Here is a 25751-nt window from a genome sequence, read left to right on the forward strand (position 1 = left end):
TGTTGTAACTGAGGTAGCAGTCCTGAAGAGAATGAGGCACCCCAATATCATTCGCTATATAGACAGGTGAGTGGTTCTGGGATTATCACGTTGAGGTTCATTGACAAACTGCAAGCCAAAGGCTAAAAAGCCACTTTGGTCACTGGAAGAACATGGAGCTCTTCATTATTTTATAACTCCTCCACCTGCAGTGGACGGGAGGTGCAGGGCACAGGTATCTTAGCTCCTTCAGGGAGGAGCTTGCCTTGTGTCTGCCTTGGCCTTTTCTGGTAATAGGTAGTTTGAAGCGTGTCTTCCAAAACCTGCATCTGCCATGTCTTCCTAAAGCCACAGCCCTTCAGTTCACTACCTCCCTGTTCTTTTGGGGTCTGGTTTTTTTCAAACTGATCATCTTTTCTTTGCCTTAATGATAGGTGCTGATAAACCCACCTAGAAATTATTGCCCTTGGGGTTTTCCCTCTACTTTTTGTTGCTGTGGATGCCAGGAAGACTTGGCTCTTGTTTGCACAACCACACAATGTGCCAGGTTTTAAATGGTTTTCCCTGTTTCTGAATGCACTTTATGCAATGCTTTCCAAGGGGTTGACCAACATCTGCCCTCAGTGGTGCACACCCTCCTCCCATGGAGAAGTCTGTGCTGCCTGCTTCCTGGAGTTCAGGCTGGAAGGGATGAGTTAAGATGATGAAGCAGCTGATGGCAATGTCCTGGTTCCAGATTTCTCTCTGCTGTCACTAAACTGCATTTTTGCCTTGCTTGCCATCTAAGACATCTCCTTTTTCACAGATGAGCCTTTCTCATTTAGCCTGCTCAGATTCTTTCTTCATTTACAAGTGACCTGGCAAGAAAACTCAACTGCAGTCTTTCCCATAAGGTCATTTAGCTGGGCCCATTCATCTCCATGCTGTGGGTTTCTTCTTTCAGCTACCTTTTCAATGAACAACTCTGGCTGGTGATGGAATACGTGGAGGGATGCTCCTTAGCTACTGTGGTTTTCATACAAGCTCTTGAGGAAGAGATGATAGCCTCTATCAGTCGGGAGGTAAGGGATGCTTCTGACAGGTTGGACAGGAGGGTTCTTTGCAAAAGGTGGTAAGAACAGGAGTGATTTCCTGTTCAGAGCTTTGTTTCTGCGTTGCTGTTATGATGTGGAGAAGAAAAGAGCATCCAAGTGAACGGCCTGCCAGTCTCACTGCATTTCTTGTACTCTGTTATTGTACTCCTATAATGTTGTTGTACTTTCTTTTTCAGTTTAATTTCATTTTGTTTTATTTATTATTCCAAACTTTGCCACTTGAGGTATGTCTGCAATTGATGTGTCACCTGGAAATTTGATCTTTTAGAGCCATTTCCTTTTTTGTGCCATAAAATCAGCCTAATTAATTTTTCCTCTTGTGTTTCTGTGTTTAATCTCAGTGCCTGAAAGGACTGGACTTCCTTCACTCAAATCTAGTGTTCCACAGAAACATCGAAAGTGGCAGTATTCTTCTCGGAATGGATGGATCTGTCAAATTGAGTAGGCGTTCCTGGTCAGGCACTGGGAGGCAGGATATATGTATTATATGTATATATATATGTGTATATATACAGTGTTTATGTAAATATATATTGTTTGTATCTATAGTATATGTATATATGTATATAATGTAATATATGTGTATAATGTATATATGTAATATGTATTTTTATAGACATTTGGAGGCCCTTCTATAGGTGCTACACACTGTAGAGAGAGGTATAATATCGTGTATAGGATAATGTATGATATCTTCAGTAAACGATACCCTGTATTTATCGGGGTGTGTGTTGCGTCGGTACCTGGCCATGGTTTTACCTGGACGGATGGAAGGATGGGTGGGTGAATGGATACAGATCGCCCTCTCGCGGCTGCCAGCGGGGCAGGCGGAGGCAGAAGTCCCTGAATATGTGTTTGTGTAAACCTTTTGCTTCAGTCACTTCACATTGAAGTTATGAAAGGCCGAAATGAAACATTTCCCACCCATTTCCCCCGTTTTCATTTCCGCGGGACTCTCTGCTGAAGGTGGCCTGAGTATGTACATAAATGCAGCACCCTCCAAAAAACCCTGTTTTTCCCACAAGTTGTTAAAAAATACTGCCCAGCTGTTAGGAACTGGAGCCCACAGCGAGGGGGCATCGTCCCTGCCCAGCCTGGGCTATCGTGCGGGGAACAGGCAGCCTTGCTTCACCTGGGATTCACTGGGGAAGCCAGAAGCCTTGTAAATCAGCACAGCCAGTCGTGTTCCCAGCTTGGGAACTCAGCTCCTTCTGATGGGCAAACCCTGTCTGTTCCAGCTACTTCCAAGAAATAATAAATGCAGATGTACAGACATTCTGCTTGGCCTGTACTCTGTACTCTATAGGGCATTTGCACGACACCCCATAACTCTCCTGCACTGTAGCCCCTTATATAATGCTCCCTTATATATAGATAATGTACATACTTGTGTGTGTGTATATATAGAGAGACTGTAAATAGTGTGTACATATAGTGTGTATATATATGTATAAACATATATATACATACACACACATATATATATACACATATATATATGTATTTGTGTAGGAACAGGAAAAAATTAAAGGAAAAACGAAAAGGTGTGGGGGGGGACGGGACGGGACTGGGGCTTCCTTCAAGTTGGGAGCGGGACGGCGTGGGGCCGGGGAGCTGTAGGGAGACTCCTCGCCACTGTGCTCAGTGCCTGGCCTCTTCCCCCCCCACCCCATCGCCCAGGCTGAGAACCGTCGCCGCTGCTGCCTCAGCCTGGGGGCCGCCCCGCCTCATCGGCAACTGTTCTTGCCTCAGCCCTCAGGGGTTTTCCCCTCAGCCCGCACCACTTTTTCCCTCAACCCTCAGCCATTTTTCCTTCAGATCACAGTCGGTTTTGCCTCAGCCCGCACCAGTTTTTCCCTCAGCCCGCAGCCGATTTTGCCTCAGCCCACAGCCCTTTCTGCCTCATAACTGCCCCCCCCCCCCCGCCTCAGCTGCAGCCGGTTTTGTCTCAGCCCAGAGCCATTCTCATCTCAGCCCTTGTGCCCCGCTGCTTCAGCCCGCAGCGGTTTTGCTTCAGCCTGGGGATCACCCCATCTCAGCTGAGGCCTCGGTGATGCCGGGAAAAGGCCACGGTAGTAAAACTCAAGAGCCACAGGCGCTATGAAGCCGCTAGTTGTTTATTACGCTGCCGGACGCGCGGGGGATGACTCCGCCTGACACGCGCGAGCGCTCCCCCCTCACGGCTCCCGTTTTCTCCCAGCAGGTCATCCATATCCATCGCACGGTTTGACATATTCAGGAACTACCCCAGAGTGGTATGGATTTCTATGGAAATCTCGGGACACGCCTTCTGGCGCCTGCCCACTTCTCTCGGGTGGTCGTCTCGGGTCCTCTGACTCCCGTCAGGAGAATGAAGAGGAAGAAGTGGAGAAGGAACCTGTGGCTGTTGGAGAAGTAATGCCTGAAGGAATGAAAGCTTTGGTTAGCACTGCCTTTGGTGTCATTCAAAGCTGCAAGTTCCTAATATTTTAGCAGCATTTGTTTTGTCCTAATGTTGATTACGGCTCCTGGAGAAGCCCCAGGTCAAGTCTCAGAAAGCAAGGACTGGCCTGTGCTGGAGCTCTTCCCCTCGGGGAGGGATGGATCTGTAAAATTGAGTAGGTGTTCTTGGTCAGGCACAGCGTTCCTGGGAGGCAGGGTCTGGGGTTGCCTTTGAGTGCCTGCCAGTTCCCCAAAAGTGGTGCTGGTGGGAGTGCCCAGCCCACTGCTGTAAGCTGAGAGCAGAGTTGCAATGTGCAGAGAGCTCTAGAGAGGATGAGGCTGTCAAGAGTGCCTTTGGTTTGGGTATGTCCCTTCCAGAGGAAACAGAGCACAGCCACTCTTCCAGCTAGATTCAACACTGTGCTCTCAGACTGAGAGTGGGGAATTCTTGTGCTTGCTTTCATAATTCAAGCCGGTTTTAACAGTACTTGTTTTTCTCTGCAGTTGATTTTGGCTTCTGTGCTTGGCTTACACCCTGGCAGAAGAAACAGTGGTCATTCCTTGGGACTCCTTTCTATATGGCCCCAGAAATGTTGACAGGAGACAAATATGATGCCAAAGTGGACATCTGGGCCCTTGGGATCATGGCACTAGAAATGGTGGATGGTCCTACACAGGTAAGGTGCAAATAGTGTCAGAGAGCCCTGCCTTTCTCCCCTGAGCCATATCTTTCTCCCACTCACATCAGCTTGAACTAGTCCCACCAAGGCCCACGTCTAAAAGTGTCCTGGAGCACATCTGCTCACAGGAGAAGTGACATGTGCCAGTGCAGAAATGGGCCGTTTTGGCCTCCAACAATGCTTGAATTCCTCCTGTGCTCTTTGAACTCCCTTGGAGCTGGATCTCCCAATGGCAGGAATTTTTCAGCAGCAGGATTCTCCCATTGGAGAATTACTGTGAAAAGCATTTCAAGGGGATCTGCAGGCCAGAAGTCTTTTCAAACTTGGACCAGTGCCCACTGCTTACTTGAGCCTTTCAGGGCAGGTCACTGCTTCTAGTACTGCCACAAGTATGTATTAGCCAGTACATTTCATTTTCTCCCAGCAGGTCATCCATATCCATCGCACGGTTTGACATATTCAGGAACTACCCCAGAGTGGTATGGATTTCTATGGAAATCTCGGGACACGCCTTCTGGCGCCTGCCCACTTCTCTCGGGTGGTCGCAGGGGATGAAGGCTTCGAGTCTGCCTCTCACCGAACGGTTCCCCTCGCTCTCGGAGCATGCACAGTCTCTCAGCACCTTCCCCTCAGCAGGCAGCAAAGAGAGAGACCCCCTCACACACACCCGCTGCTCCGTCGCCCTGATATTCCACTGTAGCAGACAGAAAGGCTAGTCAGGGCCCCAGTAAATCTTACACGCACACAGAAGTTGGATAGGAGAAGGATTTAAGAGCTCCATGTCCACTGAGGGTTCCAACCCTGTAGGTTTCCCACAAGCCTAAGGGAATTTGGTTTTTGCAGGTGCACCAAGAGCTCAGTGCTGGGCAGAGAACTTTCTTGGGAGAAAGTCTGACTTGAGTGGCTATGGGAGAAGTGGCCAAAGGGGGGAGAACGGGCAGGAAGCACCCACGGGGGCACCCCCACTCTGACAGCTGCTCCAAGGGCTCCCTGCCACATGTGGAACACGGACGTGTCCCTGAGGGATTGACAACAAATGCTGTCCATGTCAGGCAATCACAGCTGTTCTGAATGTCCTCCAAGCCTCTCCACAGTAAAAGGGGAGAAGCCCCGCTTGGTACAGCGAGGGCTGTGCCGTGAGGGCTGCTGGGGAGGAATCTCACTCTTCCTGGAGTCAGCTACTGTTGTCAAATACCTCTGAAATCCTCGGGATAACAGAACCCTCAAACCCTGCATTGCTAGTGTTAAAAAGCAAGGCGTTATTTTATTCACAGCACTATGGGCTGTGGGTGACTAGCCAACAGCCTCCACACAGACACGGATTCAAAACTTATTATTCCATTTTTCCATGGAAGAGCAGAGTTGATTTCCAGATGAGTTTTAGGCAGAAAGATGAGCTTTACATCAGGAGGTAAGCTGACAAGTCACTGCGAGAAAGGGAGGTCAGGCTCCAACAGGAGAGCAAGATTCAACATTCCAGGGGTCAAGAAGCCACCCAAAACCATTGCAGCGTGGGGAACCTTGAACGGCTGTTTCCGTGATGTCACAGGACTGTTGCCCCACTGTCGCTGTGATGTCACTGAAGTGCTGGGTGGCCACTGCAGTGTCCGTGGAACGCTCTCATTCAGGCACCAAGGGCCTCGGCTTGCGGTGCAGTTCGTCACGTGCTCGTCGCAGAGGAGTCTTCGGATTGAGGATTTCTCAGCGGAGAGTTGTGAACGGGCGTCCAAGAGGATTTTTCAGATCGAGGAGCTCTCAGTGGAGACCCTGCAAACCAGAGAGCGGTTTTCTTTTCCCCCCCCCCCAAGGGGCTGTGCCCCTTGGACTGCAGCACAGCTTTGCTGAAATGTTTCGGCAAATCTGCGCTGCAGTTCATGATTTTGTGCTGTTTTCATCAAATTTATATTTTTCTCCAGACAGGTCCTGCCAGGTGACGGAGTTCCCGAGAGGTGAGTAGTGTTTGTTCCTGGGGGCAGCATACCTGGCTTTGGCATGGCTGTGTTCTTTATGCTCTTCCTTAGGCACTGAGATGATTTAGAAACAAAACTGCCCTTAAGATGCCCTTAGTTTGGTAGAACTCCTGTCAACAGCTTTGTCTGAAAAGGGGGGGGTCTGTGTGTGGACAGCATTTGGAATGGAACTTGAGGGGGTTCTGTGCCCTCCACTGGATAGCCTGTGGAGTCTGCAATTTCCTCACTTTGCTGGTTCTACCAGTACGACTTCCAAAATGCAGGCTTGGGAGAGCTTCTCAGAAGTTCTTCTAAAAACTGTTCAGTTATCTCCAGAACTGAGGGGAAAGCATCCTTTTTGCTAAATTCCATAATTAAAGGATTTGATCACACCAATGACCTCTGAGATAAAATGCCAGCTTCCAAACAGTGCAGGCTCCTGAACCCAGGAGCTGTTCGTGTGCTAGAATGGCTAGAGGGGATTTTTTGGACAGTTTTTCTGGGGAACCATTTTCCGCAAGCTAAAGAGAACTGATGCTTGCCATTTATTAAAAGAAAAACCAAAAGCCAACAGAACAGAAAAAGGAAAAAAAAAAAAAGAAGAGGAAATTTCTTTAGCTCTTCAGCTAAAGCTGCTTTAGCTCTTGGGTAGAACAGAAGCATTGACTGTTAATGGACAGTTTACATTTGCTTGATGGAGTTTCTATTTGTTTTATTTCCTGGGAAAACAGCATAAAAAATAGACAGGAAACTGTAGAAGATGAATATGGGGTTTTGTCCTCTTCTCTTGCTTGCTGTGCAAAAGAACTGCTGCTCCTGGAGAGATGTTGTGAAAGAAAAATGCTCTTTATTTGGGTTGCCTTGTGTGATGGGATTCCCCACAAGAGGCAGTTTTCTGACAGCGTCTGGTTCATTTTGCCTTGCCCATTGCAGACGGAATCACCAGTGGATATGGAGGTGGACAGAGAGCAGCCCATCCTTCTGTGAGTGGAAAAGGAAGCTTTGACGTTCCTAGTTTTTAAGAATCATGGAGCGAGCTGTGAGCTTGGCCTGCTACAACAGAGTGCCAGCCTGAGAGGCTGAAAGCAAGTCCATGAAAGAAAGTCCATGTCAGTGCCTTTGCAGCAGCAGCAGCAGCAGCAGCAGCCAAGGCATCCCTGGCTGTTTTCTCATTTTCTGTTCAAGAGCTTTTAAACAGAGGAAGATCTGGGTTTGCAGGCAGAAGATTTTTTGCTGATTTTAGCCATGGTGGGATATCTAAGTCAGAGCAATATGCAGCACTGTCTAACTAGTTGGTAAAGAGAGCAAATTTGGGACAATGGGATGTAATGCCCTGCCACTGAGAGGCAGCTGGGACTGTGGAGGGATTTCAACTCCCCTAATTTGATAGAGAGTTAAATTGGCCTGGGACATACGCACTGTAGAACTGAGGACCGTAGGACCAAGTGCATGTTAATGGCTGTCTTGTGTTTCCTTTGTCCCAATCCCAAGGACGTGCCAACCCAGCTGGAGACTCCCAGAAATCCACCGTCTATGTTCCGATCCTTCCTGCAGTCTTACCTGTACGGGACTGTGAGGCCCCGATGGCCCACCAAGCAGCTTCTGCAGACAAAGTGGCTGGAGGTGAAACAGCTGTCTAGGGATGGGCTTTGTCATCAGCCAAACTCAGAGGCATCAGGAGGCCTCCTCTCCTACTAATCTCCAGTCTTAGTGCTTTTCAAAAGACAAATAAGTAGCATCCTAGAATAATTACGCTTGGAAGGGACCTTTAAGTGGCATCTAGTCCAACCCCCCTGCAACGAGCAGGGACATCTTCAACTAGACTGGGTTGCTCAGAGCCCTGTCCCACCTGACCAGGGATGGGGTATCCACTTCCTGTGCCAGTGTTTCAGCACCCTCATTCTAAACAATGACTTCCTCAGATGTAACCAGAATCTCTCCTCTTCCACTTGAAAACCATGACCCTTTGTCCCATTGCAACCACGCCCTTTGAAAAAATGTCCCCTTGAAGGATTGAAAGGCCACAATAAGCTCTCCCTGGCACCTTCTCTTCTCCAGTGCCATCTGTCTTGGCCTTTCCTCCGAGGCAAGGTCTTCCACCATCTGGTCCTGTCTGTGGCCCTGGCTTGTACTTTGGGAGGACACTTGGTTGTACCTGGTGGCAAAAGACCTGGAGTAGAATAATAGCAGGTCCAGAGGCTGCAATGGTGTTGGTGGAGGGGGACCCAAGGAAGCAGTCCCAGCCAAGCGATCAGAGAATTGCCTGTGAGAAGGAAGGGGCTGTGGGGAGCTCACTGCGAGCCTCAGAGGGGGCCCAGCTTGTCCCTCCTGCCCCACTCTTTGAGGTTTCTGCCACTCAAGGAGGGACAGCTGAGCGGGCCTTGTCCCAGCCCCATTTGCTGCCTGGCACATTCAAGCAGGCCAGAAGTGCTCCAGGGTTCTGGCAGGTTTTGTGGCAGAGAGAGGGAGCTGCACAAGGTGCCACTGGGCTGTCCCTGCTGGGAAGGAAGGTGGCAGCCAGCACAGGGAGGGGCAGGGGTGGAATGCACACACTGCTCTCCCTGCAAGCCAGAGCTGAGTCCATCAGCGCTCTGCCCCTTGTGTCCCTGCTCTTGTCTGGGTGCTGAGAACCTCCACCTCAGTGCTCTTCAGAACAATACACAGGCCTGCATCCTCCTGGCGTTGACCTTGCTTAGAGGTACGGGAATTTCCCGAGGAGGGGCTTATGCTCCTCATCAGTTTTCACACCTAAAATAGCCCAGGTCTTTAGAGAAGAGGAACCTAAGGGAGTCCTTTGAGTTTTCTGAAATGGAAAAAGGCCCGAGACAGCAAGTGGCATTCCCGAGCACTGGCAAGGCAAACCTCCTTGCTGCAGACACCTTGAGAAATTGATTAAGGGCCTTATGGGCCATGTTTGCCTGTGATAGCAAGGTCCTGGACATGAAGTTGGAGGTGTAGATGGTGCCCTCAGTCCTCCTGATGTGTATTGCTGGTAACCAGAGGAATCCTGCTGAAGCCTGTGGGAAACTGCATTTGGAAAGTAATGGCTCCTTTCTTTCTGTGTTTTTTCCTTTGGGCAGCATCCATTTTTAGAAAGATCCGATAGTCTCACCAACAACAGTCCTCTGCTTGGTGCAGCCAGGAGATTCCTTACAGAGAGGGTCACAACACCATCACCAGAACCTCTGCTGGCTCCCTCTGTTTCTGGACAGGAGAGTAAGGAAGAGCAAGCAGAGAAGGAAAACGTGAAAGCAAAGCCTGAAGGAGTGAAATCAGTAAGTGCCAGCTTTGGTTAGCACTGCCTTTGGTGTCATTCAGAGCTGCAAGTTCCTGAGCAGCCAGTGCTTGCCATGCATGGCTGAAGAGTGTGAGGGCTCTAGCCCTGCCATGACATGGTGCTTCAGCCCAGCCACTGACACCTGGAAAAGAGGTTTTGACCCTTCCTGTTTAGTCTTTAGATTGCCGTGCAGGATTCCTAGGAGACAGGAGAAACTGTCCCCTGGATGTACCTGCCCCTCCACAGGGCCTATTTCAGAAAATCCATGAACAAGAAATTGGCCAGGCCCTTGTGTGAAATGACCCTTTTGTTATTGTGTGTAACTATCCAACCTTGCAAGGGACAGAATGGTGACTGTCCCTGACTCTACTGACTCTCCCCAGGGCACAAACGTGACAGCAGAACCGCTCCTGGCTCCCTCTATTTCCGGACAAGACATTAAAGAAGAGGAAGTGGACAATGAACTTGTGGCTGTTGTTGGAGCTGCAGAGCCTGAAGAAATTAAATCAGTAAGTGCCAGAGTACATTAGCATTGCCTTTGGTGTAATTTAGAACTTGTGATGAGAGCAAGCTTGCTTTTCATGGCTGAAGACTGTGTGAGGGCTGGAGTCCTTCCATGACACTGTGCTTCTACCCAGTCACTGACACCTGGAAAAGGAATTTTGACTCTTCCTGTTTAGTCTTTAGATTGCCGTGCAGGATTCCTCGGAGACAGGAGAAACTGTCCCCTGGACGTACCTGCCCCTCCACAGGGCCGATTTCAGAAAACCATAAAAAAAAAGAACAAGAAAGTGGCCCTGTGTGAAATGACCCTTTTGTTATTGTGTGTAACTATCCAACCTTGCAAGGGACAGAATGGTGACTGTCCCTGACACTACTGACTTTCCCCAGGGCACAACAGCAGCACCAGAACCTCTGCTGGCTCCCTCTCTTTCTGGACAAGAGGGTAAAGAAGAGGAAGTGGACAATGAACCCGTGGCTGTTGTTGGAGCCGCAGAGCCTGAAGAAATTAAATCAGTAAGTGCCAGAGTACATTAGCATTGCCTGTGGTGTAATTTAGAACTTGTGATGAGAGCAAGCTTGCTTTTCATGGCTGAAGAGTGTGAGGGCTGGAGTCCTTCCATCACATGGTGCTTCAGCCCAGCCACTGACACCTGGAAAAGGGGTTTTGACCCTTCCTGTTTAATCTTTAGATTGCCGTGCAGGATTCCTAGGAGACAGGAGAAACTGTCCCCTGGATGTACCTGCCCCTCCACAGGGCCTATTTCAGAAAATCCATGAACAAGAAATTGGCCAGGCCCTTGTGTGAAATGACCCTTTTGTTATTGTGTGTAACTATCCAACCTTGCAAGGGACAGAATGGTGACTGTCCCTGACTCTCCTCAGGGCACAACAGCAGCACCAGAACCTCTGCTGGCTCCCTCTATTTCCGGACAAGACATTAAAGAAGAGGAAGTGGACAATGAACTTGTGGCTGTTGTTGGAGCTGCAGAGCCTGAAGAAATTAAATCAGTAAGTGCCAGAGTACATTAGCATTGCCTTTGGTGTAATTTAGAACTTGTGATGAGAGCAAGCTTGCTTTTCATGGCTGAAGACTGTGTGAGGGCTGGAGTCCTTCCATGACACTGTGCTTCTACCCAGCCACTGACACCTGGAAAAGGGGTTTTGAACTTCCAAGTTGAGCCAGTGTCCCTGGCAGGACACATAGGAATAACTGTGCCCTGGGGTTACCTGCCCGTCTGAATAGCCTACTTGAGAAAATCTAAGCAAACTGAACAAGAAAGTGGCCTTTTGTGAAGTGACCCTTTTGTTATTGTGTGTAACTATCCAACCTTGCAAGGGACAGAATGGTGACTGTCCCTGACTCTACTGACTGTCTCCAGGACACAACAGCAGCACCAGAACCTGTGCTGGCTCCCTCTGATTCTGGACAGGAGGTTGAAGAGAAAGAAGTGGAGAAGGAACCTGTGGCTGTTGGAAAAGTCATGCCTGAGAGAAGGAAATCAGTAAGTGCCAGCTTTGGTTAGCACTGCCTTTGGTGTCATTCAGAGCTGCAAGTTCCTGAGCAGACAGCGCTTGCTCTTTGGGACTGAAGATTGTGCGGGCTCTAGCCCTGCCATGACATGGTGCTTCAGCCCAGCCACTGACACCTGGAAAAGAGGTTTTGAACTTCCAAGTTGGAAGTTCACCTTCCTTGCAGGACACATAGGAATAACTGTGCCCTGGAGGATCCTTGCCCCTCTGAATGGCCTAGTTGAGAAAATGCATGAAAATTGAAGAGGAAACTGCCCATGAACTCGTGTAAATCCAGTCTTTTCTTCTTGTCCATTCACTTGGTGAAGTGGGCAGCAAAAGACAGTTTAAGAGCCTGACTTGTGGCCAACAGCATCTTCCCAAGGGTTTGCATTTGAACTATGATCTCAGGGCAGCTCTGCAAGCCACCTTTCTCACAGAACCTAATTCTTGCCTCAGATCCTCAAGAGGCCTGGTGCTGCTGCAGAACCACAACCTAAAAAAGTCACCTTTGCTGACACTGAAATGCCAAGCACAAGCACCGGGAAAGGCGACACTCCGAAGAAAAGCATTCTGAAGAAAAGCATTCTGAAGAAAAGCATTCCAAAGAAAATCACGCACCAGCCGCCAACGCTGTCCCCACTAACACAACTTTACCTTAATGACCTCAGTACGTATCATGTATTTCCTGTCTGGAACAGCAGTCCATGGTATGCATGTCAGCTTTAGTTCTACTAAAGGAAGAGAGGAAGCAACAGAGCACTGTGGCTGTTCCTTCTGCCTCTGAGGGCAGCTGGGGCTGGATTCAGTTTTCCTGAGCTTCCATCTATGCTCCAGGCAAAGGCAGAGATGGTTTCTGGTTGAGCAGAAGGCTTTGACCTAGTGAATGACCTAGTGAACTCCTGTGTGCAGAGGGCTAAACCCAAGAGAATATTAGGGTTCCTAAATTCTCTTTAGACTCCTGACTCCTCACAAGTCATTGGAGTACAAAGACTTTGCCGAAATCTCTAAGGTTGAAGACAAGCAGTGTGGTTCTTCAAATGGCACAGGCAAGGTCCTCTTCAGAACTCAGCCTGCTGATCCGTGATGAGGGTCCTAGTTCTTAAAGCCCCATCCTCAGGGATTAGAACTTAAGATGCTGCTCTTGAACACCATAAAGGCTTTTTTTTGGCAAACTGCTGAAAGGTTGGGCAGATTCCATCATCTCCTGTAAACACCTGATAATATTCTTTCTGTTCTGAAAATGGCACTTGTTCACAACAGTAGATTCCAAAACTCAATTTAATTGTCAAAATTTAATTTTTAATGCACTTAACTTAGTGCATTCAAAACTACTAAACCTTTGGCCGAATCACACGGAGTGTTTCTCTATAAGAAAATAAGGGCTCTGTTGCTCCAGCTCTCCTTAATGTTTGTAGACAACAAATTCTTTCATTGGTGCCTGTTCTTTTCTGATTTCTGTCTGCTCTGAGCATTCCTCCATGGGCTTGGTTTCCTGTCAAGGTAAAGCCTCAAAAGACTGTGGAAAATCAGTCTTTGTGGAGCCACCTGTGCTTCAGAGCTGCCTCTGCTGTTGTGGTTATTGTTGTTGTTGTGGTTATTGTTGTTGTTGTTGTTACCAGCTGACTACAAAGGGCTCACAGCCCTGCACAGTGGGGCTGCCTTTTGGATCTGCTGCAAGGTGATATCTCTGTTTCACACGAGCATCTTTCATGTTGTTTCTTTCAGAGGGCATTGTGAGTGAGGGGAACCCTACGAAAAAATACACTGTACAGCAGATAATTGGCCAAGGGTAAGTCCAATCTCAGCTACTTCTACAAAACCATGGGCCAGGGATTTTGCTGGTGTCATATCAAGCATGCAGTTGGGGAAGCTGCAAACATGGGCAGACACTGGGCTTACATCCTCCTGTCTGTCAGTCCTGATCAGTATTTAATAACTGTGGTCAGAAGGCATTGTCAAAGACAACTCAATGCTGGCAGTCTCTTGCCTGGAACAAGGAGCAGGACGTGGAGTATGTCCTATGTTTTCTCCTGGCCACCCTGCATGGCAGAGGGCTGCTGGGCTGCTGGGCTGCTGGGCTGCTGGCTGAAGCCGAGTGTTTTATAAACACTCTGGGCAGCAGAGCTCTGCTCTCTGGGCTGGCTTTCTCACCCAGGGCCTAAACGCCTTCTCCTTTCTTGGCTGCTGCTCTGTTTCTAGGTCTTGTGGAAGAGTTTTCCGAGGAGTTGACATTGATACAGGAAGACGGGTAAGGGCAGCACCCCCGGCAGATTGTGCAGCTCTCGAGTGCTTTCCCCTCCGCTGGGAGCTGTGGCCACAGCTCTGGGTGGCCACGAGATCTTTGCTGCAGAGACTGTTCCTCTGAGGGCAGACAAGTGTCAGCCTGCAACACACGGTTTGGACAGACCTTGTCCTTATTAAGTCCCCAAAAGAACACAAGGAGGGCAGGGGTATCTTTCAGAGAAGGACACCTTTGCTCAGACTTATTTACTGACTATGCTAATGCATCAGCTACTTGGTGGCTCCTTACCCAGCTGCAGTGCTGCACTTGGGAAGTGCACTTACACAGGAGTCTGCAAGGGATCTAAAGGCCCTGAGCGCTGCTCATAACCCCGGCCACATCCATAAAATACCCTAGAATGGGTTATTCCTTTTCAAACCCAGAAAAGAACTGCAAATAGGAACTGGGTTAAAAACGTTCTTTAGAGTTGCAAAATCCAACTTCAGGATGTTACAAAGTTCTGGGATTGTATTTTTTTTTGTGTAACCCTCATGACCTTTTAGGATGGGATTTCCTCCATTATGGATTGATTGTTTGCAGACCATTTGTCCAGAGTTTACAAGGCAAAATGTCTATAGCCATGTGTCCTGTAACTGGCACACAAGGGCGAGCGGAGGAATCGCCTCTTGTCCTGTCAGTTAAGAAGCTCTGGTGTCTAATCCCAGGCAGTTTGGCCCACCCTGGCTCCATCATTCCAAAGACACCTGCTCCATGTGCGTTGTGGTCCTGTGCAACAGACTTCTCAAGTCTGTGGCTTTCAATCTCCTTTTAGGTGGCCATCAAGATGATGTGTCTTTGCAAGGAAAAGTACGCAAGAGAGATAATTTTAACTGAGGTTTCACTCTTGAGTAGCGTGAGGCACCCCAATATCATTCGCTATATAGACAGGTGAGTGGTTCTGGGATTATCACATTGAGGTTCATTGACACACTGCAAGCCAAAGGCTAAAAAGCCACTTTGGTCACTGGAAGAACATGGAGCTCTTCATTGTTTCTCGACTCTTCCAACTGAAGTGGATGAGAGGAGCTTGCCTTGTGTCTGCCTTGGCCTTTTCTGGTAATAGGTAGTTTGAAGCGTGTCTTCCAAAACCTGCATCTGCCATGTCTTCCTAAAGCCACAGCCCTTCAGTTCACTACCTCCCTGTTCTTTTGGGGTCTGGTTTTTTTCAAACTGATCATCATTTCTTTGCCTTAATGATACGTGCTGATAAACCCACCTAGAAATTATTGCCCTTGGGGTTTTCCCTCTACTTTTTGTTGCTGTGGATGCCAGGAAGACTAGGCTCTTGTTTGCACAACCACACAATGTGCCAGGTTTTAAATGGTTTTCCCTGTTTCTGAATGCACTTTATGCAATGCTTTCCAAGGGGTTGACCAACATCTGCCCTCAGTGGTGCACACTCTCCTCCCATGGAGAAGTCTGTGCTGCCTGCTTCCTGGAGTTCAGGCTGGAAGGGATGAGTTAAGATGATGAAGCAGCTGATGGCAATGTCCTGGTTCCAGATTTCTCTCTGCTGTCACTAAACTGCATTTTTGCCTTGCTTGCCATCTAAGACATCTCCTTTTTCACAGATGAGCCTTTCTCATTTAGCCTGCTCAGATTCTCTCTTCATTTACAAGTGACCTGGCAAGAAAACTCAACTGCAGTCTTTCCCATAAGGTCATTTAGCTGGGCCCATTCATCTCCATGCTGTGGGTTTCTTCTTTCAGCTACCTTTTCAATGAACAACTCTGGCTGGTGATGGAATACGTGGAGGGATGCTCCTTAGCTACTGTGGTTTTCATACAAGCTCTTGAGGAAGAGATGATAGCCTCTATCAGTCGGGAGGTAAGGGATGCTGCCCTTGCTTCTGACAGCTTGGACAGGATGGTTCTTTGCAAAAGGTGGTAAGAACAGGAGTGATTTCCTGTTCAGAGCTTTGTTTCTGCGTTGCTGTTATGATGTGGAGAAGAAAAGAGCATCCAAGTGAACGGCCTGCCAGTCTCACTGCATTTCTTGTACTCTGTTATTGTACTCCTATAATGTTGTTGTACTTTCTTTTTCAGTTTAATTTCATTTTATTTTATTTATTATTCCAAACTTTACCACTTGAGGTATGTCTGCAATTGATGTGTCACCTGAAATTTGACCTTTTAGAGCCATTTCTTTTTTTGTGGGAAAAAAAATCAGCCTAATTAATTTTTTTCTCTCATTTCTTTGTTTAATCTCAGTGCCTGAAAGCCCTGGACTTCCTTCATTCAAATCTAGTGATCCACAGAGACTTCAAAAGTGCCAATATTCTTCTCGGAATGGATGGATCCGTCAAATTGAGTAGGTGTTCTTGGTCAGGCACAGCGTTCCTGGGAGGCAGGGTCTGGGGTTGCCTTTGAGTGCCTGCCAGTTCCCCAAAAGTGGTGCTGGTGGGAGTGCCCAGCCCACTGCTGTAAGCTGAGAGCAGAGTTGCAAGCTCTAGAGAGGATGAGGCTGTCAAGAGTGCCTTTGGTTTGGGTATGTCCCTTCCAGAGGAAACAGAGCACAGCCACTCTTCCAGCTAGATTCAACACTGTGCTCTCAGACTGAGAGTGGGGAATTCTTGTGCTTGCTTTCATAATTCAAGCTGGTTTTAACAGTACTTGTTTTTGTCTGCAGTTGATTTTGGCTTCTGTGCTTGGCTTAATCCCTGGGAGAAGAAACGGAGGTCTTTAATTGGGACTCCTTTCTATATGGCACCAGAAATGTTGGCAGGAGACAAATATGATGCCAAAGTGGACATCTGGGCCCTTGGGATCACGGCACTAGAAATGGTGGATGGTCCTACACAGGTAAGGTGCAAATACTGTCAGAGAGCCCTGCCTTTCTCCCCTGAGCCATATCTTTCTCCCACTCACATCAGCTTGAACTAGTCCCACCAAGGCCCACGTCTAAAAGTGTCCTGGAGCACATCTGCTCACAGGAGAAGTGACATGTGCCAGTGCAGAAATGGGCCGTTTTGGCCTCCAACAATGCTTGAATTCCTCCTGTGCTCTTTGAACTCCCTTGGAGCTGGATCTCCCAATGGCAGGAATTTTTCAGCAGCAGGATTCTCCCGTTGGAGAATTACTGTGAGAAGCATTTCAAGGGGATCTGCAGGCCAGAAGTCTTTTCAAACTTGGACCAGTGCCCACTGCTTACCTGAGCCTTTCAGGGCAGGTCACTGCTTCTAGTACTGCCACAAGTATGTATTAGCCAGTACATTTCTAAAAGTAGGTTCTAGCACAGCTCCTTGTAGTAAGCCAATGTATTTCCAGGTTTGCAGTTGTAGATGCTAATTCCCTAAAATGAAATGACCCGCTCTTACACCAAAGGAGTGTGCAATAGGCCAGGAAGGTATACGGGGATAAAACCCCATGACTAACAGCTGAAACCAAGTTAAATGCTGCCCAGTTAATTCCTGAGGAAGGCAACAATTATGGAAAATGTCAGTCTTCCAGTCCTTCTGAAAAAGGTCCCTGACTTTTCTTGGAAGACTTCTTTTGGATTGCATTTGCCTTGCAGAAGGCAGCAAAAAGAGTTGAAGGCAATTAGCAGGACTGGTCTGGATGCTGAAAATTCTCTGCTTCCTTAAGCTCAAATGTTGATCAGGGCTCCTGGAGAAGCCCCAGGTCAAGTCTCAGAAAGCAAGGACTGGCCTGTGCTGGAGCTCTTCCCCTTGGGGAGGGATGGTTAATGGCTGCCTTGTGTCTTTTGTCCCAGCCTAAGTACAAGCCACCCAAGCTGAAAACTCGCAGAAACCTGTCGCCTGTGTTCCGTTCCTTCCTGCAGTCCTGCCTGAAACGGAATGAGAAGCGTCGATGGACGGCCGAGCAGCTGCTGAAGGTAAAGTGGCTGCAGGTGAAACAGCTGTCCCTCCTGCCCCACTCTTTGAGGTTTCTGCCACTCAAGGAGGGACAGCTGAGCGGGCCTTGTCCCAGCCCCATTTGCTGCCTGGCACATTCAAGCAGGCCAGAAGTGCTCCAGGGTTCTGGCAGGTTTTGTGGCAGAGAGAGGGAGCTGCACAAGGTGCCACTGGGCTGTCCCTGCTGGGAAGGAAGGTGGCAGCCAGCACAGGGAGGGGCAGGGGTGGAATGCACACACTGCTCTCCCTGCAAGCCAGAGCTGAGTCCATCAGCGCTCTGCCCCTTGTGTCCCTGCTCTTGTCTGGGTGCTGAGAACCTCCACCTCAGTGCTCTTCAGAACAATACACAGGCCTGCATCCTCCTGGCGTTGACCTTGCTTAGAGGTACGGGAATTTCCCGAGGAGGGGCTTATGCTCCTCATCAGTTTTCACTCCTAAAATAGCCCAGGTCTTTAGAGAAGAGGAACCTAAGGGAGTCCTTTGAGTTTTCTGAAATGGAAAAAGGCCCGAGACAGCAAGTGGCATTCCCGAGCACTGGCAAGGCAAACCTCCTTGCTGCAGAGACCTTGAGAAATTGATTAAGGGCCTTATGGGCCATGTTTGCCTGTGATAGCAAGGTCCTGGACATGAAGTTGGAGGTGTAGATGGTGCCCTCAGTCCTCCTGATGTGTATTGCTGGTAACCAGAGGAATCCCGCTGGAGCCTGTGGGAAACTGCATTTGGAAAGTAATGGCTCCTTTCTTTCTGTGTTTTTTCCTTTGGGCAGCATCCATTTTTAGAAAAATCCGGTAGTCTCAACAACATGAGGCCTCTGCTCGATGCAATCAGGAGATTCTTTACACAGAGGTTCACAACACCATCACCAGAACCTCTGCTGGCTCCCTCTGTTTCTGGACAAGAGAGTAAGGAAGAGCAAGCAGAGAAGGAAAACGACAAAGCAAAGCCTGAAGGAGTGAAATCAGTAAGTGCCAGCTTTGGTTAGCACTGCCATTGGTGTCATTCAGAGCTGCAAGTTCGTGAGCAGCCAGTGCTTGCCATGCATGGCTGAAGAGTGTGAGGGCTGTAGCCCTGCCATGACATGGTGCTTCAGCCCAGCCACTGACACCTGGAAAAGAGGTTTTGAACTTCCAAGCTGAGTCAGACTGTCCCTTTCAGGACACACAGCAATAACTGTGCCCTAGAGGGTAGCTGCCCCTCTGCACAACCTAGTTGAGAAAATGCATGAAAATTGAAGAGGAAACTGCCCATGAACTCGTGTAAATCCTGTCTTTTTTTCTCGTCCATTCACTTTGTGAAGTGGGCAGCAAAAGACAGTTTAAGAGCCCAACTTGTGGCCAAGTCTTCCGAAGGGTTTGCATTTGAAATAGGATCCCGGGGCACCTCTGCAAGCCACCTTTCTGACATAAACTAATTCTTGCCACAGATCCTCAAGAGCTCACCAATGGCAGCTGTTGCTGCAGCACCACAGTCTGAAGAAATCTCCTTTCCCGACACTGAAATGCCAAGCACAAGCACCGGGAAAGGAGACACTCGGAAGAAAAGCATTCCAAAGGAAATCACGTACCGGCCGCCAAAGCTATTGCCACTAACACGACGTTTCCTTGATGACCTCAGTACGTATCACGTATTTCCTGTCTGGTACAGCAGTCCATGGTATGCATGTCAGCTTTAGTTCTACTAAAGGAAGAGAGGAAGCAACAGAGCACTGTGGCTGTTCCTTCTGCTGAATCACACGGAGTGTTTCTCTCCAAGAAAATAGAGCTCTGTTGCACCAGCTCTCCTTAATTTTTGTAGACAACAAACTCTTGCATTGGTGCCTGTTCTTTTCTGATTTCTGTCTGCTCTGAGCATTCCTCCATGTGCTTGGTTTCCTGTCAAGGTAAAGCCTCAAAAGACTGTGGAAAATCAGTCTTTGTGGAGCCACCTGTGCTTCGGAGCTGCCTCTGCTGTTGTGGTTATTGTTGTTGTTGTTGTTGTTGTTGTTACCAGCTGACTACAAAGGGCTCACAGCCCTGCACAGTGGGGCTGCCTTTTGGATCTGCTGCAAGGTGGTATCTCTGTTTCACATGAGCATCTTTCATGTTGTTTCTTTCAGAGAGCCATGTGAGTGAGGGGAACCCTACGAAGAAATACACTGTACAGCAGATAATTGGCCAAGGGTAAGTCCAATCTCAGCTACTTCTACAAAACCATGGGCCAGGGATTTTGCTGGTGTCATATCAAGCATGCAGTCAGGCAAGCTGCAAACATGGGCAGACACTGGGCTTACATCCTCCTGTCTGTCAGTCCTGATCAGTATTTAATAACTGTGGTCAGAAGGCATTGTCAAAGACAACTCAATGCTGGCAGTCTCTTGCCTGTAACAAGGAGCAGGACATGGAGTATGTCCTATGTTTTCTCCTGGCCACCCTGCATGGCAGAGGGCTGCTGGGCTGCTGGGCTGCTGGGCTGCTGGGCTGCTGGGCTGCTGGGCTGCTGGGCTGCTGGGCTGCTGGCTGAAGCCGAGTGTTTTATAAACACTCTGGGCAGCAGAGCTCTGCTCTCTGGGCTGGCTTTCTCACCCAGGGCCTAAATGCCTTCTCCTTTCTTGGCTGCTGCTCTGTTTCTAGGACTTTTGGAACAGTTTTCCGAGGAGTTGACATTGCCACAGGAAGACGGGTAAGGGCAGCACCCCCGGCAGATTGTGCAGCTCTCGAGTGCTTTCCCCTCCACTGGGAGCTGTGGCCACAGCTCTGGGTGGCCACGAGATCTTTGCTGCAGAGACTGTTCCTCTGAGGGCAGACAAGTGTCAGCCTGCAAGACACGGTTTGGACAGACCTTGTCCTTATTAAGTCCCCAAAAGAACACAAGGAGGGCAGGGGTATCTTTCAGAGAAGGACACCTTTGCTCAGACTTATTTACTGACTATGCTAATGCATCAGCTACTTGGTGGCTCCTTACCCAGCTGCAGTGCTGCACTTGGGAAGTGCACTTACACAGGAGTCTGCAAGGGATCTAAAGGCCCTGAGCGCTGCTCATAACCCCGGCCACATCCATAAAATACCCTAGAATGGGTTATTCCTTTTCAAACCCAGAAAAGAACTGCAAATAGGAACTGGGTTAAAAACGTTCTTTAGAGTTGCAAAATCCAACTTCAAGATGTTACAAAGTGCAGGGATTGTATTTTTTTGTGTAACCCTCATGACCTTTTAGGATGGGATTTCCTCCATTACGGATTGATTGTTTGCAGACCATTTGTCCAGAGTTTACAAGGCAAAATGTCTATAGCCATGTGTCCTGTAACTGGCACACAAGGGCGAGCGGAGGAATCGCCTCTTGTCCTGTCAGTTAAGAAGCTCTGGTGTCTAATCCCAGGCAGTTTGGCCCACCCTGACTCCATCATTCCAAAGACACCTGCTCCATGTGCGTTGTGGTCCCGTGCAACAGACATCTCAAGTCTGTGGCTTTCAATCTCCTTTTAGGTGGCCATCAAGAAGATTTTTGTTCTCGACAGAAAGAACAAAAGGGAGCTTGTTTTAACTGAGGTTGCAGTCCTGAAGAGAATGAGGCACCCCAATATCATTCGCTACATAGACAGGTGAGTGGTTCTGGGATTATCACGTTGAGGTTCATTGACAAACTGCAAGCCAAAGGCTAAAAAGCCACTTTGGTCACTGGAAGAACATGGAGCTCTTCATTATTTTATAACTCCTCCACCTGCAGTGGACGGGAGGTGCAGGGCACAGGTCTCTTAGCTCCTTCAGGGAGGAGCTTGCCTTGTGTCTGCCTTGGCCTTTTCTGGTAATAGGTAGTTTGAAGCGTGTCTTCCAAAACCTGCATCTGCCATGTCTTCCTAAAGCCACAGCCCTTCAGTTCACTACCTCCCTGTTCTTTTGGGGTCTGTTTTTTTTCAAACTGATCATCATTTCTTTGCCTTAATGATACGTGCTGATAAACCCACCTAGAAATTATTGCCCTTGGGGTTTTCCCTCTACTTGTTGTTGCTGTGGATGCCAGGAAGACTAGGCTCTTGTTTGCACAACCACACAATGTGCCAGGTTTTAAATGGTTTTCCCTGTTTCTGAATGCACTTTATGCAATGCTTTCCAAGGGGTTGACCAACATCTGCCCTCAGTGGTGCACACTCTCCTCCCATGGAGAAGTCTGTGTTGCCTGCTTCCTGGAGTTCAGGCTGGAAGGGATGAGTTAAGATGATGAAGCAGCTGATGGCAATGTCCTGGTTCCAGATTTCTCTCTGCTGTCACTAAACTGCATTTTTGCCTTGCTTGCCATCTAAGACATCTCCTTTTTCACAGATGAGCCTTTCTCATTTAGCCTGCTCAGATTCTCTCTTCATTTACAAGTGACCTGGCAAGAAAACTCAACTGCAGTCTTTCCCATAAGGTCATTTAGCTGGGTCCATTCATCTCCATGCTGTGGGTTTCTTCTTTCAGCTACCTTTTCAATGAAGAACTCTGGCTGGTGACGGAATATGTGGAGGGATGCACCTTAGGCGATGTCATTTCCATACAAGCTCTTGAGGAAGAGATGATAGCCTCTATCAGTCGGGAGGTAAGGGATGCTGCCCTTGCTTCTGACAGCTTGGACAGGATGGTTCTTTGCAAAAGGTGGTAAGAACAGGAGTGATTTCCTGTTCAGAGCTTTGTTTCTGCGTTGCTGTTCTGATGTGGAGAAGAAAAGAGCATCCAAGTGAACGGCCTGCCAGTCTCACTACATTTCTTGTACTCTGTTATTATACTCCTATAATGTTGTTGTACTTTCTTTTTCAGTTTAATTTCATTTTATTTAATTTATTATTCCAAACTTTGCCACTTGAAGTATGTCTGCAATTGATGTGTCACCTGAAATTTGATCTTTTAGAGCCATTTCCTTTTTTGTGGGATAAAATCAGCCTAATTAATTTTTCCTCTCGTTTCTTTATTTAATCTCAGTGCCTGAATGCCCTGGACTTCCTTCATTCAGATCTAGTGATTCACAGAGACATCAAAAGTGACAATATTCTTCTCGGAATGGATGGATCTGTGAAATTGAGTAGGTGTTCTTGGTCAGGCACAGCGTTCCTGGGAGGCAGGGTCTGGGGTTGCCTTTGAGTGCCTGCCAGTTCCCCAAAAGTGGTGCTGGTGGGAGTGCCCAGCCCACTGCTGTAAGCTGAGAGCAGAGTTGCAATGTGCAGAGAGCTCTAGAGAGGATGAGGCTGTCAAGAGTGCCTTTGGTTTGGGTATGTCCCTTCCAGAGGAAACAGCACAGCCACTCTTCCAGCTAGATTCAACACTGTGCTCTCAAACTGAGAGTGGGGAATTCTTGTGCTTGCTTTCATAATTCAAGCTGGTTTTATCAGTACTTGTTTTTCTCTGCAGTTGATTTTGGCTTCTGTGCTTGGCTTATGCCCTGGGAGAAGAAACGGACATCTTTCATTGGGACTCCTTTCTATATGGCACCAGAAATGTTGACAGGAGACAAATATGATGCCAAAGTGGACATCTGGGCCCTTGGGATCATGGCACTAGAAATGGTGGATGGTCCTACACAGGTAAGGTGCAAATAGTGTCAGAGAGCCCTGCCTTTCTCCCCTGAGCCATATCTTTCTCCCACTCACATCAGCTTGAACTAGTCCCACCAAGGCCCACGTCTAAAAGTGTCCTGGAGCACATCTGCTCACAGGAGAAGTGACATGTGCCAGTGCAGAAATGGGCCGTTTTGGCCTCCAACAATGCTTGAATTCCTCCTGTGCTCTTTGAACTCCCTTGGAGCTGGATCTCCCAATGGCAGGAATTTTTCAGCAGCAGGATTCTCCCGTTGGAGAATTACTGTGAGAAGCATTTCAAGGGGATCTGCAGGCCAGAAGTCTTTTCAAACTTGGACCAGTGCCCACTGCTTACCTGAGCCTTTCAGGGCAGGTCACTGCTTCTAGTACTGCCACAAGTATGTATTAGCCAGTACATTTCTAAAAGTAGGTTCTAGCACAGCTCCTTGTAGTAAGCCAATGTATTTCCAGTTTGCAGTTGTAGATGCTAATTCCCTAAAATGAAATGACCCGCTCTTACACCAAAGGAGTGTGCAATAGGCCAGGAAGGTATACGGGGATAAAACCCCATGACTAACAGCTGAAACCAAGTTAAATGCTGCACAGTTAATTCCTGAGGAAGGCAACAATTATGGAAAATGTCAGTCTTCCAGTCTATCTGAAAAAGGTCCCTGACTTTTCTTGGAAGACTTCTTTTGGATTGCATTTGCCTTGCAGAAGGCAGCAAAAAGAGTTGAAGGGAATTAGCAGGACTGGTCTGGATGCTGAAAATTCTCTGCTTCCTTAAGCTCAAATGTTGATCAGGGCTCCTGGAGAAGCCCCAGGTCAAGTCTCAGAAAGCAAGGACTGGCCTGTGCTGGAGCTCTTCCCCTCGGGGAGGGATGGTTAATGGCTGTCTTGTGTTTCCTTTGTCCCAAGCCTAAGCACAAGCCACCCGAGCTGGAGACTCCCAGAAACCTGTCGCCTGTGTTCCGTTCCTTCCTGCAGTCCTGCCTGAAACGGAAGGTGAAGCGTCGATGGACGGCCAGGAAGCTGATGAAGGTAAAGTGGCTGCAGGTGAAACAGCTGTCCAGGGATGGGCTTTGTCATCAGCTAAACTCAGAGGCATCAGGAGGCCTCCTCTCCTACTAATCTCCAGTCTTGGTGCTTTTCAAATGACAACTAAGTAGCATCCTAGAATAGTTTGGCTTGGAAGGGACCTTTAAGTGGCATCTAGTCCAACCCCCCTGCAACGAGCAGGGACATCTTCAACTAGACTGGGTTGCTCAGAGCCCTGTCCCACCTGACCAGGGATGGGGTATCCACTTCCTGTGCCAGTGTTTCAGCACCCTCATTCTAAACAATGACTGCCTTAGATGTAACCAGAATCTATCCTCTTGCACTTGAAAACTATGATCCTTTGTCCCACTGCAACCGGGCCCTTTGAAAAAATGTGTCCCCTTGAAGGACTGAAAGGCCACAATAAGCTCTCCCTGGCACCTTCTCTTCTCCAGTGCCATCTGTCTTGGCCTTTCCTCAGAGGAAAGTTGGAGGTCTAGATAGTTCCCTACGTCCTCCTGATGTGTATTGCTGGTAACCAGAGGAATCCCGCTGGAGCCTGTGAGAAACTGCATTTGGAAAGTAATGGCTCCTTTTGTTCTTCTTTGGTTTTTTGGTGCAGCATCCGTTTTTAGGAAAATCCAAGAGTCTTGCCGAGATGACTCCTCTGATTGATGCAGTCAGGAGACCCAGAACAGCGGCACCAGAACCTCTGCTGGCTCCCTCTCTTTCTGGACAAGAGGGGAAAGAAGAGCAAGTAGAGAAGAAAGTTGTCAAAGCAAAGCCTGAAGGAGTGAAATCAGTAAGTGCCAGAGTACATTAGCACTGCCTTTGGTGTCAATCAGAGCTGCAAGTTCCTGAGCAGACAGCGCTTGCTTTTTGTGGCTGAAGATTGTGAGGGCTGTAGCCCTGTCATGACATGGTGCTTCAGCCCAGCCACTGACACCTGGAAAAGCAGTCTGGAACTTCCAAGTTGAGTCAGACTGTCCCTTTCAGGACACACAGCAATAACTGTGCCCTAGAGGGTAGTTGCCCCTCTGCACGACCCAGTTGACAAAATGCATGAAAATTGAAGAGGAAACTGCCCATGAACTTGTGTAAATCCAGTCTTTTCTTCTCGTCCATTCACTTTGTGAAGTGGGCAGCAAAAGACAGTTTAAGAGCCTGACTTGTGGCCAACAGCATCTTCCCAAGGGTTTGCATTTGAACTATGATCTCAGGACATCTCTGCAAGCCACCTTTCTGACATAAACTAATTCTTGCCACAGATCCTCAAGAGCTCTGCAATGGCAGGTGTTGCTGCAGCACCACAACCTAAAGAAGTCTCCTTGCCCGACACTGAAATGCCAAGCACAAGCACTGGCAAAAGAGCCACTGGGAAAAAATGCACACAGAAAACAAGCACTGGGAAGAAAAGCTCTGCAGAAACCAGCACAGGGAGAAAAAGCTCAGACCAGCCACAACTGATATCCTCACTAACAAGTATTTACCTCGCCGATCTCAGTACGTATCATGTATTTCACTTCTGGTGGAGCAGTCCATGGTATGCATGTCAACTTTAGCTGTACTAAAGGAACAGAGTGTTTGTCGAGCCACCTGTGCTTCAGAGCTGCCTCTGTTGCTCTTGTGATTGTTGTTA

General features: G+C 48.3%; 1 protein-coding gene across 1 annotated transcript in view; it reads left to right on the plus strand.

Annotated features, from left to right (window-relative positions):
- Positions 1–21849, plus strand: part of LOC135421736 (serine/threonine-protein kinase PAK 3-like) — a 64025-nt gene extending 42176 nt beyond the window's left edge. Inside the window, exons 4-6 of the mRNA XM_064670423.1 lie at positions 20160–20208; positions 21012–21127; positions 21846–21849. Of these exons, the coding sequence (XP_064526493.1) occupies positions 20160–20208; positions 21012–21127; positions 21846–21849 (169 nt within the window). The remainder of the gene's footprint in view (positions 1–20159; positions 20209–21011; positions 21128–21845) is intronic.
- The last annotated feature ends 3902 nt before the right edge of the window (positions 21850–25751 follow it).

This window comes from Pseudopipra pipra, chromosome 13 (genome assembly GCF_036250125.1).
Source record: "Pseudopipra pipra isolate bDixPip1 chromosome 13, bDixPip1.hap1, whole genome shotgun sequence".
Taxonomy (NCBI): domain Eukaryota; kingdom Metazoa; phylum Chordata; class Aves; order Passeriformes; family Pipridae; genus Pseudopipra; species Pseudopipra pipra.